Source organism: Sinocyclocheilus grahami, unplaced genomic scaffold (assembly GCF_001515645.1).
Source record: "Sinocyclocheilus grahami isolate Dianchi unplaced genomic scaffold, SAMN03320097.WGS_v1.1 scaffold609.1, whole genome shotgun sequence".
NCBI lineage: Eukaryota > Metazoa > Chordata > Actinopteri > Cypriniformes > Cyprinidae > Sinocyclocheilus > Sinocyclocheilus grahami.
In genome coordinates this window covers 967,068-981,517 of record NW_015505788.1, presented here as the reverse complement: position 1 = coordinate 981,517, position 14,450 = coordinate 967,068, and the positions used below count along the sequence as shown (strand labels likewise).

Here is a 14,450-nt window from a genome sequence, read left to right as displayed (position 1 = left end):
CCAGAAAAATATAGTAGTGTCACCCAACAATGTGCTCTTGATGGCGGTGCGTTCTTTAACATTTAAAATTTTCGAAAAGGTCACATAAATTTGTCTGTGTGTTTTGATGCACACATGATATCTCTTTTATTCTCCGCCTGTCTCCACTTGTTCCATTTGTTACTGTCAAATTTGGTGTCGGTGGTAAAGAATTGAAGATGGAGTCCTTGTGTAGCAAGAAAAAAAGCTTTTTCTTTTGTGTGAGAGTGGCTTGCTGAGCTGAATAGTAGACAGCAGGGACTAAAGAAAGAGAAGAGCGTATGAGTAGAGGCAGGAGATGAGTGAGGGAGGCCGTGTCACCTCCTGTGGGTCGAGGGCACGAGAAGGGGAAGGCCTTTCAAAAGAGGAGAAAGAGTAAGATACGCAGTACAAAAGGAAGTTTTAGAAGTGGGTGTCCTATAAATTTGTTCTAAACTAACCAGAACTATTGGAACAACAAGTAAAAAGGGGACCGTTGGGACCGTTTCCTGTTAAATGTTTATGGGTGAATTACTGTAAAAAAAATACAGTAAAAACAGTGATATTGTGAATTATTATTACAATTTTAAATAGCTGTTTTCTATTTGAACTTATATTTTAAAATGTAATTTATTTCTGTGATCAAAGCTGAATTTTCAGCATCATTACTTCAGTCTTCAGTGTCACATGATCTTCAGAAATCATTCTAATATGCTGATTTGCTGCTCAAGACGCATTTCTTATTATTGTCAATGTTGAAAACAGTCATGCTGCATAATACTTTTTTGATGAATAGAAAGTTAAAAAGAAAAGCATTTATTTGAAATATGAATCTTTGGTAATATTATAAATGTATTTACTGCCACTTTTGATCAATTGAATGGATCCTTGCTGAAAAAATAAATAAATATATTAATAATAATTTTAAATGATTATTTTAAATTGTAATATTTCACAATATTACTGTTTTTACTGTATTTTTGATCAAATAAATGCAGCCTTGGTGTGCATACGTGACTTTTAATGTTTCCAAAACAATTAAAAATCTTACTGACCCCCAGCTTTTGCATGGTAGTGTAAATAGGCTCAGTTTGCTTTTATATTGCCTTTAACACATTCATTTCTTGTGTTGAAATGATGTAAAAACATTCTTTAAAAGTTCTTTGTTTTTCATGTTGTAATGATCATTTTGCCTTTAAAAACATAAAAGACCACTTCAGGGTTTATCAAGGCTGTGATTCGATCAAAACGTGAGGTACTGTTTAGATGAAACATACTTCGAAGACACTTCAGGTAGTCCCTCAATGCAGAGTCACCCTTATATGAAGTGACACTCACTGCAGTGAATCCTGTAAAGGTATGAACGAGAGAATGGAGCGACAGAGAGCGAGTGAGGGTGTGAAGGTGCTGTTGGTAAAGGGGGAGGGTCTCCCGAATCTTAACTGATCTGATGCTACAGCTGCTGCCCCCCCCCACCCTCTCAAGCTTGTTTCCACGGTGACCTGCTGGGCCTATTGTCTCCGCACACATCTCAATGTGACACTGAGTGCATGTGGGCTCTTTTTTTCAAATATGTAAATGCACATGTGGATTCGGTGGTGCACGCACTCACAAACACATATTAGTGGGTGTCAGCAGCTTGTGCACCTGTTGGCCTGCTGGGATAGACTTTATAAGGCACTGATAAAAGTTTAAAGACAACATGAAATCAGTATTTCCCTATTTATACTCAAAAAGTTTGTAATAATTAAGATTTTTTTTTAAATGTGTTTGTAAGTAGTCTCTTATGCTGATGTAAGACAATTTTGGGAGGCAATTATCCAGAAATATTTTGACGACAGACTTTACTCGGGCATTTAAGAATGACCATAACAACATTTCAGATGCTGTGCAACGAGATCGGTCCACTGGTTAGTCCAGGTAACCCGTCCCATAGAGCAAAGTCACATGACTTTTTTGATGCACATGGAGGATTTTATTCGGTAAATGTGTTTAGTTTATGCATATTTTTTTTTTACTGTATTTTGATCAAATAAATGCAACTTTTTAGGGGCGTCGAAATTAATAGTTTCTTCGATGCATCGCGATGCAGACGAGGACAATTCTTAATATGCTGATTTGGTGCTCAATTATTATTGGTGTTCTATTATTAATAATAGTAGTATTAATAATTTTCTTGTTCTTATGATTATCAATGTTGGAAAAAATTTTTTCAGGATTCTCAGGCTACGTCCACACGAAGCCAGAGCTTTCCCTATCCCTATCTCAAAAATATCTGCATCCACATGAAACCACAAAACCGACACAAAACGATGTAGTATACATGCCAGACCAGTATATAGACAGATATACACTAAAAAGGGAGAAGAAGACTTGGACTATGCGCATAAACCTTGCGCGCGGTATACAAACGAACATGGAACAATAAATTTATTAATCTGTGTTAATGTAACTTAATAAAAAGACAATCGTTCAGTGTTTGTTCATGTTTTTGTTGCTGTTACGTGACGTAGGACTAGGGCCAAGACGTGGGCTGATGATGTCATCGTTTCAGAAAATATACGGATTCGCTGTCCACCCAAAAACACAAGTCGAAATTAATAGTTTCTTCGATGCATCGCGATGCAGACGAGGACAATTCGGTATCGGTTCAGTAATAGACCATAACCGATTATAATGTACTGACGCATTTCTGACGTCATTTGTCACATACGTGATTTGTCGAACAACGTGGTGTGGTGTGAACAACCTGAGCACGACCTGGAGAAGACACACGCTGTGTGTAAATTATGTCACGCACAATGAAATATGTCATTTTGACTGGACAGAAAGTGAAGCTTCATTTGTCATTGGTCACATGATTTCTATGACAATTATCAACACAACACAAGCTTCGAATCGAGGCTTCATCTGGCACACCCATTTATTCTCGACACAAGCTCCGATGCCTTGGTTCAAATGTCACATCACTAGCAGGGGGTAATACCACTAACTTAAGAAACCAGGTCAGGTACAGTTCATATATCTGACTGCTTGTATTTATTGACAATATTGTATAAATGTGAAGTAAAATTGAAAATTGAGGATGCACACGATACAAAATGTATGCGTATACAGCTAAACGCGTCTCCGTGTGGACTGGGCCTTAGATGAATAGAAAGTTCAAAAGAACAGCATTTAAAAAAAAAAAATCTAACATTTTATTTTTTTTGTAACATTGTAAAAGTTTTTACGGTCACATTTTATCAGTTTAATGCATTTAAATTATATTATCATTAACCCTATTATCCCTAACTGTTTTCAACATTGATAATAATCCGACATATTTCTTGAGCAGCGAATCAGCATATTAGAATGATTTCTGAAGGATCATGTGACACTGAAAACTGGAGTAATGATGCTGAAAAATAACAAAATATCCCATAGACAGAAGTGAAATGTGTTGCAAATGCCATTTTGGGTGTTCAAACACAGAGTGACATTGTGAAAGCAAGTTTGATTTCTTTTAGACAAATTTAAACTTTACAAAGAAGAGATTTGTTGGATCGGTATCAAAAACACGCTGCACATGCACTCGCACAATCTGGCCGTCTGAGCCCGTCCGGGAAAACTCGCTGCCCTAGAATGTCCTGATCTGTTAGGCACAATCCAAAAGGGTTGGAATATGTTCAGCCTCACAAAAGCGAAGTACAGTGAGAGTCCAAGCGCTCTGACCCACAACAATGGATATAATGAAACATCGAGAGGAAGAGGACTGGTGGAACGGACATGAGAGGTGTCGATTAGAGAGCTTCACTGGGCCTTTTGTCCGCTGGCCTGTTTAAAAGGAGAGCGAGAGATGAGGAAAGCATAAAAATCTAGTTTTATCAGATCTTACCCTCTTCTTGTTTAATAAAACAGAAACGGGACACTTGCCATTGCATCCCTGAGTGGATTTTTGAGAGGACAGAGAGAGAGAGAGAGTTTTGTTTTTGAGATGATTATAGACTAAATAACTTAGTTTGATAAGTTGATAATACGTTTGTTCTGTCTGCTTATCCATGATGGTGCAAACAAACATGTCTTCAGAAATCTCTAACATTTCTGTTTTAATTTGTCTCAAAGCTCTCGATTTAACATGTAAAATGATTTTAGGTTGTGTTATAGCTGTCATCTTTAAAGCATTGTCTTCTTAAACTTTAATTTTTTTACTATTCACTTCCTTCCTTCCTTACATATATATTTATTTATTTTAAGTAGTTTGTTAGTTAGTAAGTTTAAAAGAGCAGCATTTATTTGAAATTGAAATTCATTTGTAACATTAGAAATGTCTTTACTGTCGCTTTTGGTCAATTTAATGCATCCATGATGCATAAAAATATTAATTTCTTGCAAAACAAAAACAACAACAACTAAATAACTAATTTCCCAAACCCCAAAATTTCAAATGGCACAAATACAAAATGAAACAATATTAAAATTATGTTTTGTATGTTTCTATTTCATTATATTATTATTATACTGTAATTATTTTTGTTATTATTATTTTAATTTTTTATAGTTTATTATGTTTAGTTTATTTAGTATATATATGTATATATGTATATATGTATATATATATATATATATATATATATATATATACACACACACTCTCTCTCTATCTCCCGCTATGAAGTATATATATATATATATATTAGGGCTGTCAGTCAATTAACATTTCTGTCAGGACCACTATCGTCAAAGATGATTGACAATTAGCATACAGTTTGGATTGGCGGTATGGTTTTGTTCTGGACAAGAACTCTCTGCGCATCCATGCAGCCTAGCATGGATGAGAGCAGGGAGAGGAGCAATAACACCCTAAGGGTGAACAGAACCAACATAAATGTATGCAGATATCGTTAAATTCAATAATGTTATGTACACATTTTAGAATTAGTCTGATTCAAGGAGAATCAGAAGGCTGAATCCTGACTAACAGAGGAGGAGTTGGGGATGGAGGAGGGTAATTAGCTATTGAGCAATGCGAAAACTGCTGATACTACTGCGGGACCTTATATATGAATGCTTAGATAGGTGTCGTATTCCCATAGGTTGATGGGGATCAGCTGAGAGTCAGCTGATGCGAGCTTGATTAATGTGACCGGACAGAACTAACGCTACGCTTGATTTTTTATCTAATTAATTACATGATGTGTCGATTAATTAATCTAATTAATCGCAAAATAAATTTGACTGAAAATACCCACAAAAGATTATTTAAAGCTATTTTTGTGTTAAATTAGAAAGTATCAAGTAGACATTACACATGGTAGCTTTAGAAATAAATATTTTATTTGATTCAACATAAAATTAATTACACATAAACTTTTAGGCTACAACCTCCTAACATAAACTTTGGAACATAAAATAAGATAATTTGAGAAACATCTCAGTATTTTTTTGTTCATACAATGAAAGTCATTGGTAACTAAATCAGCTTTGTTACCAACAGTCTTAGAAATACCTTCTTTTATGTTACACAAAAGAAAAGTTTGAAACGACATGACGGTGAGTAAATGATGACAGAATTTGAATAGTTTTGGGTGAACTATCACTTTAATGTTTTCTTCTTCTTCTTCTTCTTTTTTTTTTTTATTAAATTATACTCTAAATAAGAAACTAAATCTACCAGCAGGTGGCGGTAAATGTCTTTATGAGTCTTTCATTCTATTCGTTCAAACGGCTGATTCATTCAGGAATTCAGTAAACGGCTCTCTTTATGAATGGGACTTTGAATCATTTGAATTCACATGATTCGTTCAAAATGCGGATTCATCCAGAAACTAAACACCGCTGTAGCCTATTGCTCGGAGATGCTCAACAATTCTGCTGTGGTAATATGTTCTCTGCAAAATTGAGCAAAAGCACATAATATTGTGTTTAAAAAATAACACAATATCAACTTCTTATTTACTGAACTGTTGTACAAAATCACATCTAAACTCGTGATATTCGGGACAAAAGCAGCACTCGTGTGATACTGCTGCTCTCGGTGCTTGTGTGATATCGTATGATATAAATATGAGACAAAAAATCATACAGGGGCATTTTTTGCACCAATGTTTTGAATTTTAGGGCAAAACTGCATTTATGGATTTGTTGCCCTGCATCATATTTGTCAACAGTCAGCTATATAAAATGTAAGATGACGTACCGGTCTGGGGGCGGGGCCAGTGCGTTTACTGCGTTAAAATATTTTAATCACGTTATTTTTTCATAGCTAATTAATTAAGTTATCGCGTTAAACTGACATCCCTAATATATATGTATATATATTTTTTTATTATTATTTACATTTGTTTATTTTAATTTTCTTATTTAAAATTGTATTACTATTATTTTATTATTTACATTTGTAAATTAATTTATTTTATTAATTGATTTATTATTAATTTTTGTCAACTCTCAATCCTTTTTTATGCATTCTCTGTAGGGATGCTATATCTTCGACAATAGCTTCCTACAATAGTGTTTTTTGTTTATTTGTTTGTTTTTTAAATTATGATTTTGCAATCAAGTTATGATATGAATTCTTTTTCTAATTTAGATAGTATTTTTTTTTTACATGCCAGTTTACAACCATGATGCTAGTGTGTAGTGAGTGGTTGCTATGCAGTTTCTAGGGTGTTCTGAGCATTGATAGGGTGTTTTAGGTGGTTGCTAGGGCATTGCTGTTGTGCTCTAGTTTGTTGCGAGGACATTTCTAGGGTGTTCTGGGTTCTTTCTTACAAGTCCAAATGAAAAGAATCTCTGAAGATGTTTTGGTCTCTAAATGACTTTCTCTTTCACTTATTTTTACATTGTTTGTAACAAACAGAAGCATCACACTGGTCATTTTTCACATCATGCTAAAGCTCACAGCAGCTGTCGGCCCTCTGTCTTCTCCTGACTTTGCAGTGTCATTGGATTTGGAAGATGGGGAGGGTGTGTGTGTGTGGGATTGACTCAATGAAAGTTTCAATAGGAGGGGTGCAGGAGAGGGTTATAATTAAATGTCAGAGTCTAAGAGTGTGTGTTTGACAGCGGCTCATCCGGGCTAAGAGTGTTTGACCTTTCCCATGGTAATTTAACCAGGTGGCACTGAAAAGCGCTAACCGGTCACATAAATGTGGCCTGCCACGTGACTCTCAAGTGCTTCGACTGGTGCCGTCCAACAGCTCTCACACAGACTGAAGTGACAGTATAATCCTGAAGAGCGGGCCATCGCTAAATAATGAGGCCTCAGATCTGGAGAAGAGACGGTTTACAGTTGCTTCACGATGCTCGTGTTACAGGTTGTGTTGAGTTTCATCAAACGGTTGAAAGCGGGACTGAACCGCGAACAGATTCACACGCTCATCAACTGTGGTGAACAAAAGCAAAGATTTACCACAATTAAGGTGTGGCGTTAAGCTGGATGCAAAGATGTCAATATTGGATTTTTAAAAAAATAATATTAGTATAATTTATTAATATTGGTTTCATATATATATATATACACACACACACACACACACACACACATATAGTAATATATCAATAAATATTTATATGTAGTTAAATTATTTGTAAAATAAATTAATTTGTATATTATTATTATAAAGTTTATAAATATCTAATTAATTTATATAATTACATTTATAATTAAATAAATAGATATGCATTTAATATATTGTAAAAATGTAACATATCAATATATATGTATGTATATATATATATATATATATATATAATTATTTTTTAGAAAGTTTATAATTATATAAATGATACACACACACACACACACACACATATATATTATAGTATAACATATATATATATATATAATAATTTTTTTGAAAGTTTATAATTATATAAATGATACACACACACACACGCACACACATATATATTATAGTATAACATATATATATATATATAATAATTTTTTTGAAAGTTTATAATTATATAAATGACACACACACACACACACACACACACACATATATTGTTATGTACATTTTTGCTTCATCACTGAAAACATATCCGTCTCTCTTGTCAAAGTTTATTTGTCCAGTACTATTCGTTGCAACCATTATTCAGCTCCTCGTCTCTCGCTCTCTGTTCTATTCATGAAAGGAGAAGCGAGGGAGGGGGTCAGTTCTTCTAATTGAAATTCTTTGCAGAGTCTCCATGGGAATAGTAAACTTTGGAGAAGGTTTGAAGAGAAAGGGGGAACAGGACAGAGAGAGTTATTGAAAAGATTCTCCTCACAAACTCTGAAGGCGGGAGGGATTGAAATGAGAGATGTTCATGTAAACCATGACCAGTGGACATGGACGTCCGTTTAATGAGAGAGAGGGATATGTGTTTGCACTTCTGTTTCATTTCTGAGCCGGTTTCTCTGTTGTATTCTCCACAAACTATTTTCTTAGGGTTGCATGGAAAACCTAGAAATGTCAGGGAATTTGAAGGCAAAGTCTGAAAAAGTTCAAAGTCTCGAAAAGTCATATAGCGAATATTAATTTATTAATTATATTAATTAATTTATAACTAATTAGTCTTGGCTCTAAAATATTTTATTAGCTTGAATTGCTTCTTGCTTGTGCAATCTGTAACATATATATACTTTTTTTAATGAGATGTATTAGTTTATTTCACTTTAAAATATTTTATCAGTTTGAATTGTTTATTTATGTGAATCTCTGTAAAAAAATTTTTTTTTGAAATTGTGTAAAAATGTGTAATGAGTAGAAATAGTGTAAATAATGGAAATCATGGACATTTCTATGGTCAATATTTATACTTTGCTCTAAAATATTTAATCAGTTTGAAATGCTGCTTGTGTGTAAATCAGTGTAAAATTAGTATTATTATTATTATTATTATTACACAACAGGATATCAGGGAATTTTAAGACCTGGAAATGTCGTGGAAATTTTTATAGTCAGTATGAAATTGTCTAGTTATACTCTGCTTTAAAATATTTCATCAGCTTAATTTCTTTCTTGTGTTTGAATTTCTATAAAAATAAAATAAAAAATGTAATCATATAATCATGCGCACCAGGATATCAGGTAATTTTAAGACTTGGAAAAGTCATGGAAATTTCTAGTCAATATTCATTTCTAATTAATTTCTTGTAATTACAGAAATCATGGAAATTAATTGGACAAAATGAGTGCACCAGTTTCCATCATTAAAAATGTATGTGCAAATTAAATCAAGCATTTAAATTAAGCATTTTGAAGTACCACAAAGAACTTATATTTTGTACCACAGACACTCTTTTAGTTTGCCATTTGATGTCCAGTGTGACATCTGTGTCTTGAAGCAAACCCAGTTGTGAACCGCTGATCTTATGAAACATCAAGAAAAACAAAGAGGGCTGTTTGCTGAAGCTGAGGTGCTTCAAAGTGTTCACAGCCATCGCTTTCTCCTCTTTTATGTCAGCCCCTTTCTTTTGCTTCCATCCATGTTCTCTTTCTTCTCTTTCTCTCTGTCCATCTCTCTCTCTGTTCCCCCTCCCCGCTCGGCCCCTCCATCTGCTGCCCTTCTCTGTTTCTCCAGAGCCTCACAATAGAGCCTCATGCTGGGTAATGGCTTAGAGTGTCTCATCCTTCTCTTTTGTGTGTGTGTGTTTTGTCTGCAGGTTGATGACGCGATGCTAATGTTCGACAAAACCACCAACAGGCACAGAGGTAAGGCAGCATTCAGGCACGCACACACGCAAATGCACACACTCACATTCAAAGCCTCATTGAGTCATATAATTATACAACAACAGTCAAGTGTCTACATGCTTCTACACTCATTCAGGAGCTGATGTTAGAGCTCTTCTCTTCTCTTCTTGAACTTAAGGAATATTTTACTGCTCATCCATAACTCAAGAAAAGTAATGGAGTTCTCATTTATACTTGAGCTTCTGTATCAACAACATCATCTCAGCCATTTCTCCTAAAACTCTGAAAATGAAAATCCATATATGATAAAAGACTGACTCTTCTCTGCTCCTCACAGTCTCATGTAATCTCTGTTCAGAGGCATTGCTAAAGTTCATATAGGTTAATATGGGTTTGGTGTTGCTGAGCTGGTTAGTGGTTCAGAGGTTAAACCGTCATTCACTTTGGCAAGGAAAGTCTGATTGACAGCCGGTGGGCGGAGCCTGTAGTGAGTGACAGATGAGTGGGCGGGATTGAGTAGCACAGGTAAATGAAGCAGGTGAGGAGCTAATCTCCTGACAGAATGGACTGAATATATGAACAGATGTAAACAGAACAAAAGAGAGAGAATGAGAAAGGAAAGGGGAAAGGTCATGCCAGGATTTGATCGAACACAACTGATAAACACATTAGATTCGATGTTTGAAAGCAATGCTATGTTTGTGATTGGTAAAGAGTGCATGTGTGTTCTTGCTCTGCAGGTTTTGGCTTTGTGACCTTTGAGAATGAAGACGTGGTGGAAAAGGTCTGCGAGATCCACTTTCACGAGATCAACAACAAGATGGTGAGAGTGTGTTCTGCTATGAAACGCTGTCTGTGTGTGTGACAGCGTGTTTGATAGGTTCATGATACCTGTTTCTCCTAAAATTCTTTGTAAAACAAAAATCCATATGTAACATAAAAGACTGGAAAATCCAAAATATGCATTAGCACATTTTATATATGGAATATTTAACGGTAAAATATATTTAAAATAGAAATAAATAAAATAAAATAATATATATAGGAAATATATTAGCAAAAAATATGCATATATAATATATATAATAACTTCAATAACTTGCTGAGATATTAAAGAAATCTCCTTTGTCTTTACTTGAGGAATATTTTACTGCTCAAATGGACTTAATGGAGTTTCTTAGTTCTTAGACATTTAAGTATCAAGTTTGTCTCAAATGCGAAAATTCTTTAAAAAAAAAAAATTGAAACAAAGGATCAAAAAGTCTTTATATCTCATCTCATCTCTTTTCTTCTTGTACTTGAGGAATATTTCACTGCTCAAAAGTTGCTCATTTATATAATTTTTTTACTTATTCTTCAGTATCAACTTAGTCTCAAGAATTAAAAATAAAATAAAAATAATATATTTTCTTACTAATTTCACTGTCAGTTTTGTGCTTAAAAAGTTTGAAACAAGTCTCAATTGTTGTCTAGCGATAACTAGAATAGAGATCTCATTTGTGATTTTGAAGGTGGAGTGCAAAAAGGCGCAGCCGAAGGAAGTGATGTCACCGATAGGTACGGCACGAGGCCGCTCCAGGGTGATGCCCTACGGCATGGACGCCTTCATGCTGGGTATCGGCATGCTGGGTGAGTTGAAAGCTGGAAAAAGCAAATAATCTCAGTGAACACTTCAATATGAGCAAACCCAGCATCAGTGCAGCGCTGCAGTCCCGTCTGATGAGAGTCTGCCGCTGCCTGCTGTTTACAATGGAGAACTGCACTCGTGTCTGCGTGTTTATGAGACACAAATCAGAGATGAGAACAGAGAAACAGGGGGGAAAAAATTTAGAAAAATTAGTAGAATTACTGCCATTCTGTGGGTGGGGTGAATTTACAAAATAAACATTGCAAAATACATCAAATACCAATATAATAGTTAAAACGGGTGTTTTTATTTTATTTATATTAACAATGAATAATTTAGCAGACACTAAGGCAAATGCAATAATTATGAATAATAATGAAATAAAATAAATAATATTGAAAAGGATTAATTTATAATTTAAGTTAATTTATTGATCTAATGCAACAGACAATAAGTGCCAAATATCTCATTTCCATTAGAAGAAAAGAGAGGCTGTTTTCTTCTTATTTGTGTTTAATACATTTTAAATCAATTGTAAGCTCATTTTATTTCTTGCTTTTTGTTTTTATTTCTCATACATCTGTTAGGATTATTTTATGTTCTAAAGCATTTACTAATCTTAGTTAATGCTAATCTCAGCATTTACTAATACATTATTAACATCAAAATATGTTAACATTAGTTAGTGCACTGTGAACTAACATGAACAATTTTATTAACTAACATTAACAGAGGTTAATAACTGCTGTAATTATTAGTTCATGTTAGTTAAAGCACTAGCTAATGTTAACAAATGAGACCTTATTGCAAAGTGTCACCAAATAATCCTGAATTGCCTTAAACACTATGCTTTCTCTATTCATTTTCAGGTTACCCAGGGTTCCAGGCGGCCACTTACGCCAGTCGTGGCTACACAGGAATCACACCGGGATACACATACCAGTTCCCAGGTAAGTCCAACTTCCCTTGTTTCCATCTGTAGAGAACTTTTTCAGATCCAGTCATCCACTGCATCCATTTGATCCCTTACAAGAAAGGAACACTTTTTACACTTATCTGATAACTGCACATTTGTTGAAGTGGATTTGATCAAAACACACTCACAAAGACAGTAGTTTTTAAAGCTGCATGTGGATTTCACAGGTATAGTTGATGCTTTTTGCCATGCGACCCAACATTTTTAGAGAAAATACATATTTTTCTCTGTTCTCAGCACTACTCAGACTGTAATTGTTTCTCAGGTGACGTCACGTCAGTAAAAAAAAAACATTTGCATGGTTCCTCTGTGATAAAACTCGAACAGGGCACGAGAGACGCTGTCAGACAAACCAGAAAGTAGGAATTACACTTGATCAGTAACATGACCTTCAAAATGGCATTGACAATAGTTGACCTGTCGCTGCCAATAGGCCAATTTGATTATGCTTTCAGCTACAACCTGTAAATGCTGAAAATATATTGTGTCCTATTTGTCCAAATAAGGCTACTGAAAATCTATGCTAAATACCAATGGTTCCCAACCCTGGTCCTGGAGGCACCCCAACACTGCACATTTTGCATGTCTCCTTTCTCTGACACACCAATTTCAGGTCTTGGAGTCTCTACTAATGAGCTGATGTCCTGAATCAGGTGTGTTTGATTAAGGAGACATACAAAACGTGCCGTGTTGGGGTGCCTCCAGGACCAGGGTTGGGAACCTCTGCTATATAAATTCCCAATGTATGTATATAATGCCGAAAGAAAGAAAACTGTTAAGAGCATTTTTTATATAAATAAGCACCAGTTAAGCTGTGATACCAAACAGGACCACAGGGAGACGCCAAAAGACCACTAAACCTGCTGCCTTGACCAGACTGTACATGCTACTATACGGATCCATTCAGAATAACTAAACCACTGACCAGCGCATAATCTAAAACACCTTCAGCCGGCATTCATTATAAAACACCCAGACACTGACGCTTTGACTCAGTACTGGCAACATGTCAGAAGTGCCGGTACGCACAAAAAAGTGCCAGTACGCTAAAGACTAAAATATTGATGTGCCGGTACTGCGAACCGGCCACTTCAAGCACTGTATATCATAATACACTTAAAGATGTAAAATTTATTTTAGATTTATTTATGTATTATTTATATGTACTAGGGGTGTAATGGTTAATGTATTTGTCCCGAACCATCACTGTACTGATCGGTTCATGCAATCAGACGACAAATACAGAACTGGTTTTTAGTTTCATTTTGGCCGATCTCTATTCCAGGATTCAACACAAGCTGCATTGCAATCATTTCCCAAAATCTAATTTGTGTGGAATTTTTATGAAGTCTGTAAAGAGGAGAAAATACTGTACCAGGCAGATCAAGCTCACTGTTCGCGAAACTCGAAATATAATAATATAATGACAAATATGTGGGGGTTTATATGAATGTATCTCTGAGAGGAACTGACCATCTTCAAAAATATTGTCATTTTATATGTCATTTTTAGGGATGCCAATAATTAATCGATTAATCTAAAAATGTATTTCCCACAAAAAATCTACAATTTTAAAGAACATTTTATTAAACTTGCAACTTTGCCATTCAGTAGTGTACCATAAAAAAGTATAAATGTAAGCAAACCATTGACGAAATGAAAAACTAAAAGAGTAAAAATGTAAACAAATCTAATAAAAATGAAATAAAATTAAAATAATTACAAAAGTCTGAGAAAATCAGCATGTTCTTAATGTCAATATATCCACATGTTTTGGGCTTCTGTTCATTACAGCTGTGAGTGCAACTACAAAGGGGGAAAACATATGTTTCAATTAACCCCAACAGTTGGGTTTTCACATTAAATAAATGCAATGTTTAGAGTCCACTAAAATCAAGTATAAAATTGTATTATTAAAAGTTATTATTATTAAAAATGTTAAGTATTAAAAGTATTCTTAGAAATGTGTAAACAACAGATTTAAAAAGACAAATGGAGTAGTGAAACTCCAAATGAAATCCAAATCCTTTTTTAAAGCAAAAGTAAAGTGCAACATGGAATGCAAGAAGCAAGTGTCCATCTCATAGTCCAAATCACTGAAATCAAAGTTCAGTATTATAGTGTAAGAATGACAACATGTCCACATGTTCTGGTCTACTAATAATAAAATATTATAATTAATAAT

The 14,450-nt window shown here is 34.6% G+C and overlaps 1 protein-coding gene and 1 long non-coding RNA gene across 3 annotated transcripts in view; one reads left to right on the top strand and one right to left on the bottom strand.

The window, feature by feature from the left end:
- The window catches only part of LOC107557591 (RNA-binding protein Musashi homolog 1-like), a 38,793-nt gene that overhangs the window by 15,422 nt on the left and 8,921 nt on the right, over window positions 1-14,450 (top strand). For both annotated transcript variants that reach the window (XM_016241070.1, XM_016241071.1), the window contains exons 7-10: window positions 9,632-9,680; window positions 10,403-10,485; window positions 11,174-11,291; window positions 12,159-12,239. In XM_016241070.1, coding sequence (XP_016096556.1) covers window positions 9,632-9,680; window positions 10,403-10,485; window positions 11,174-11,291; window positions 12,159-12,239 — 331 coding nt within the window. The remainder of the gene's footprint in view (window positions 1-9,631; window positions 9,681-10,402; window positions 10,486-11,173; window positions 11,292-12,158; window positions 12,240-14,450) is intronic.
- Window positions 4,703-14,450, bottom strand: part of LOC107557593 (uncharacterized) — a 20,452-nt gene continuing 10,704 nt past the window's right edge. The window contains exon 3 of the long non-coding RNA XR_001605413.1: window positions 4,703-4,839. This is a non-coding gene — a long non-coding RNA (uncharacterized lncRNA). The remainder of the gene's footprint in view (window positions 4,840-14,450) is intronic.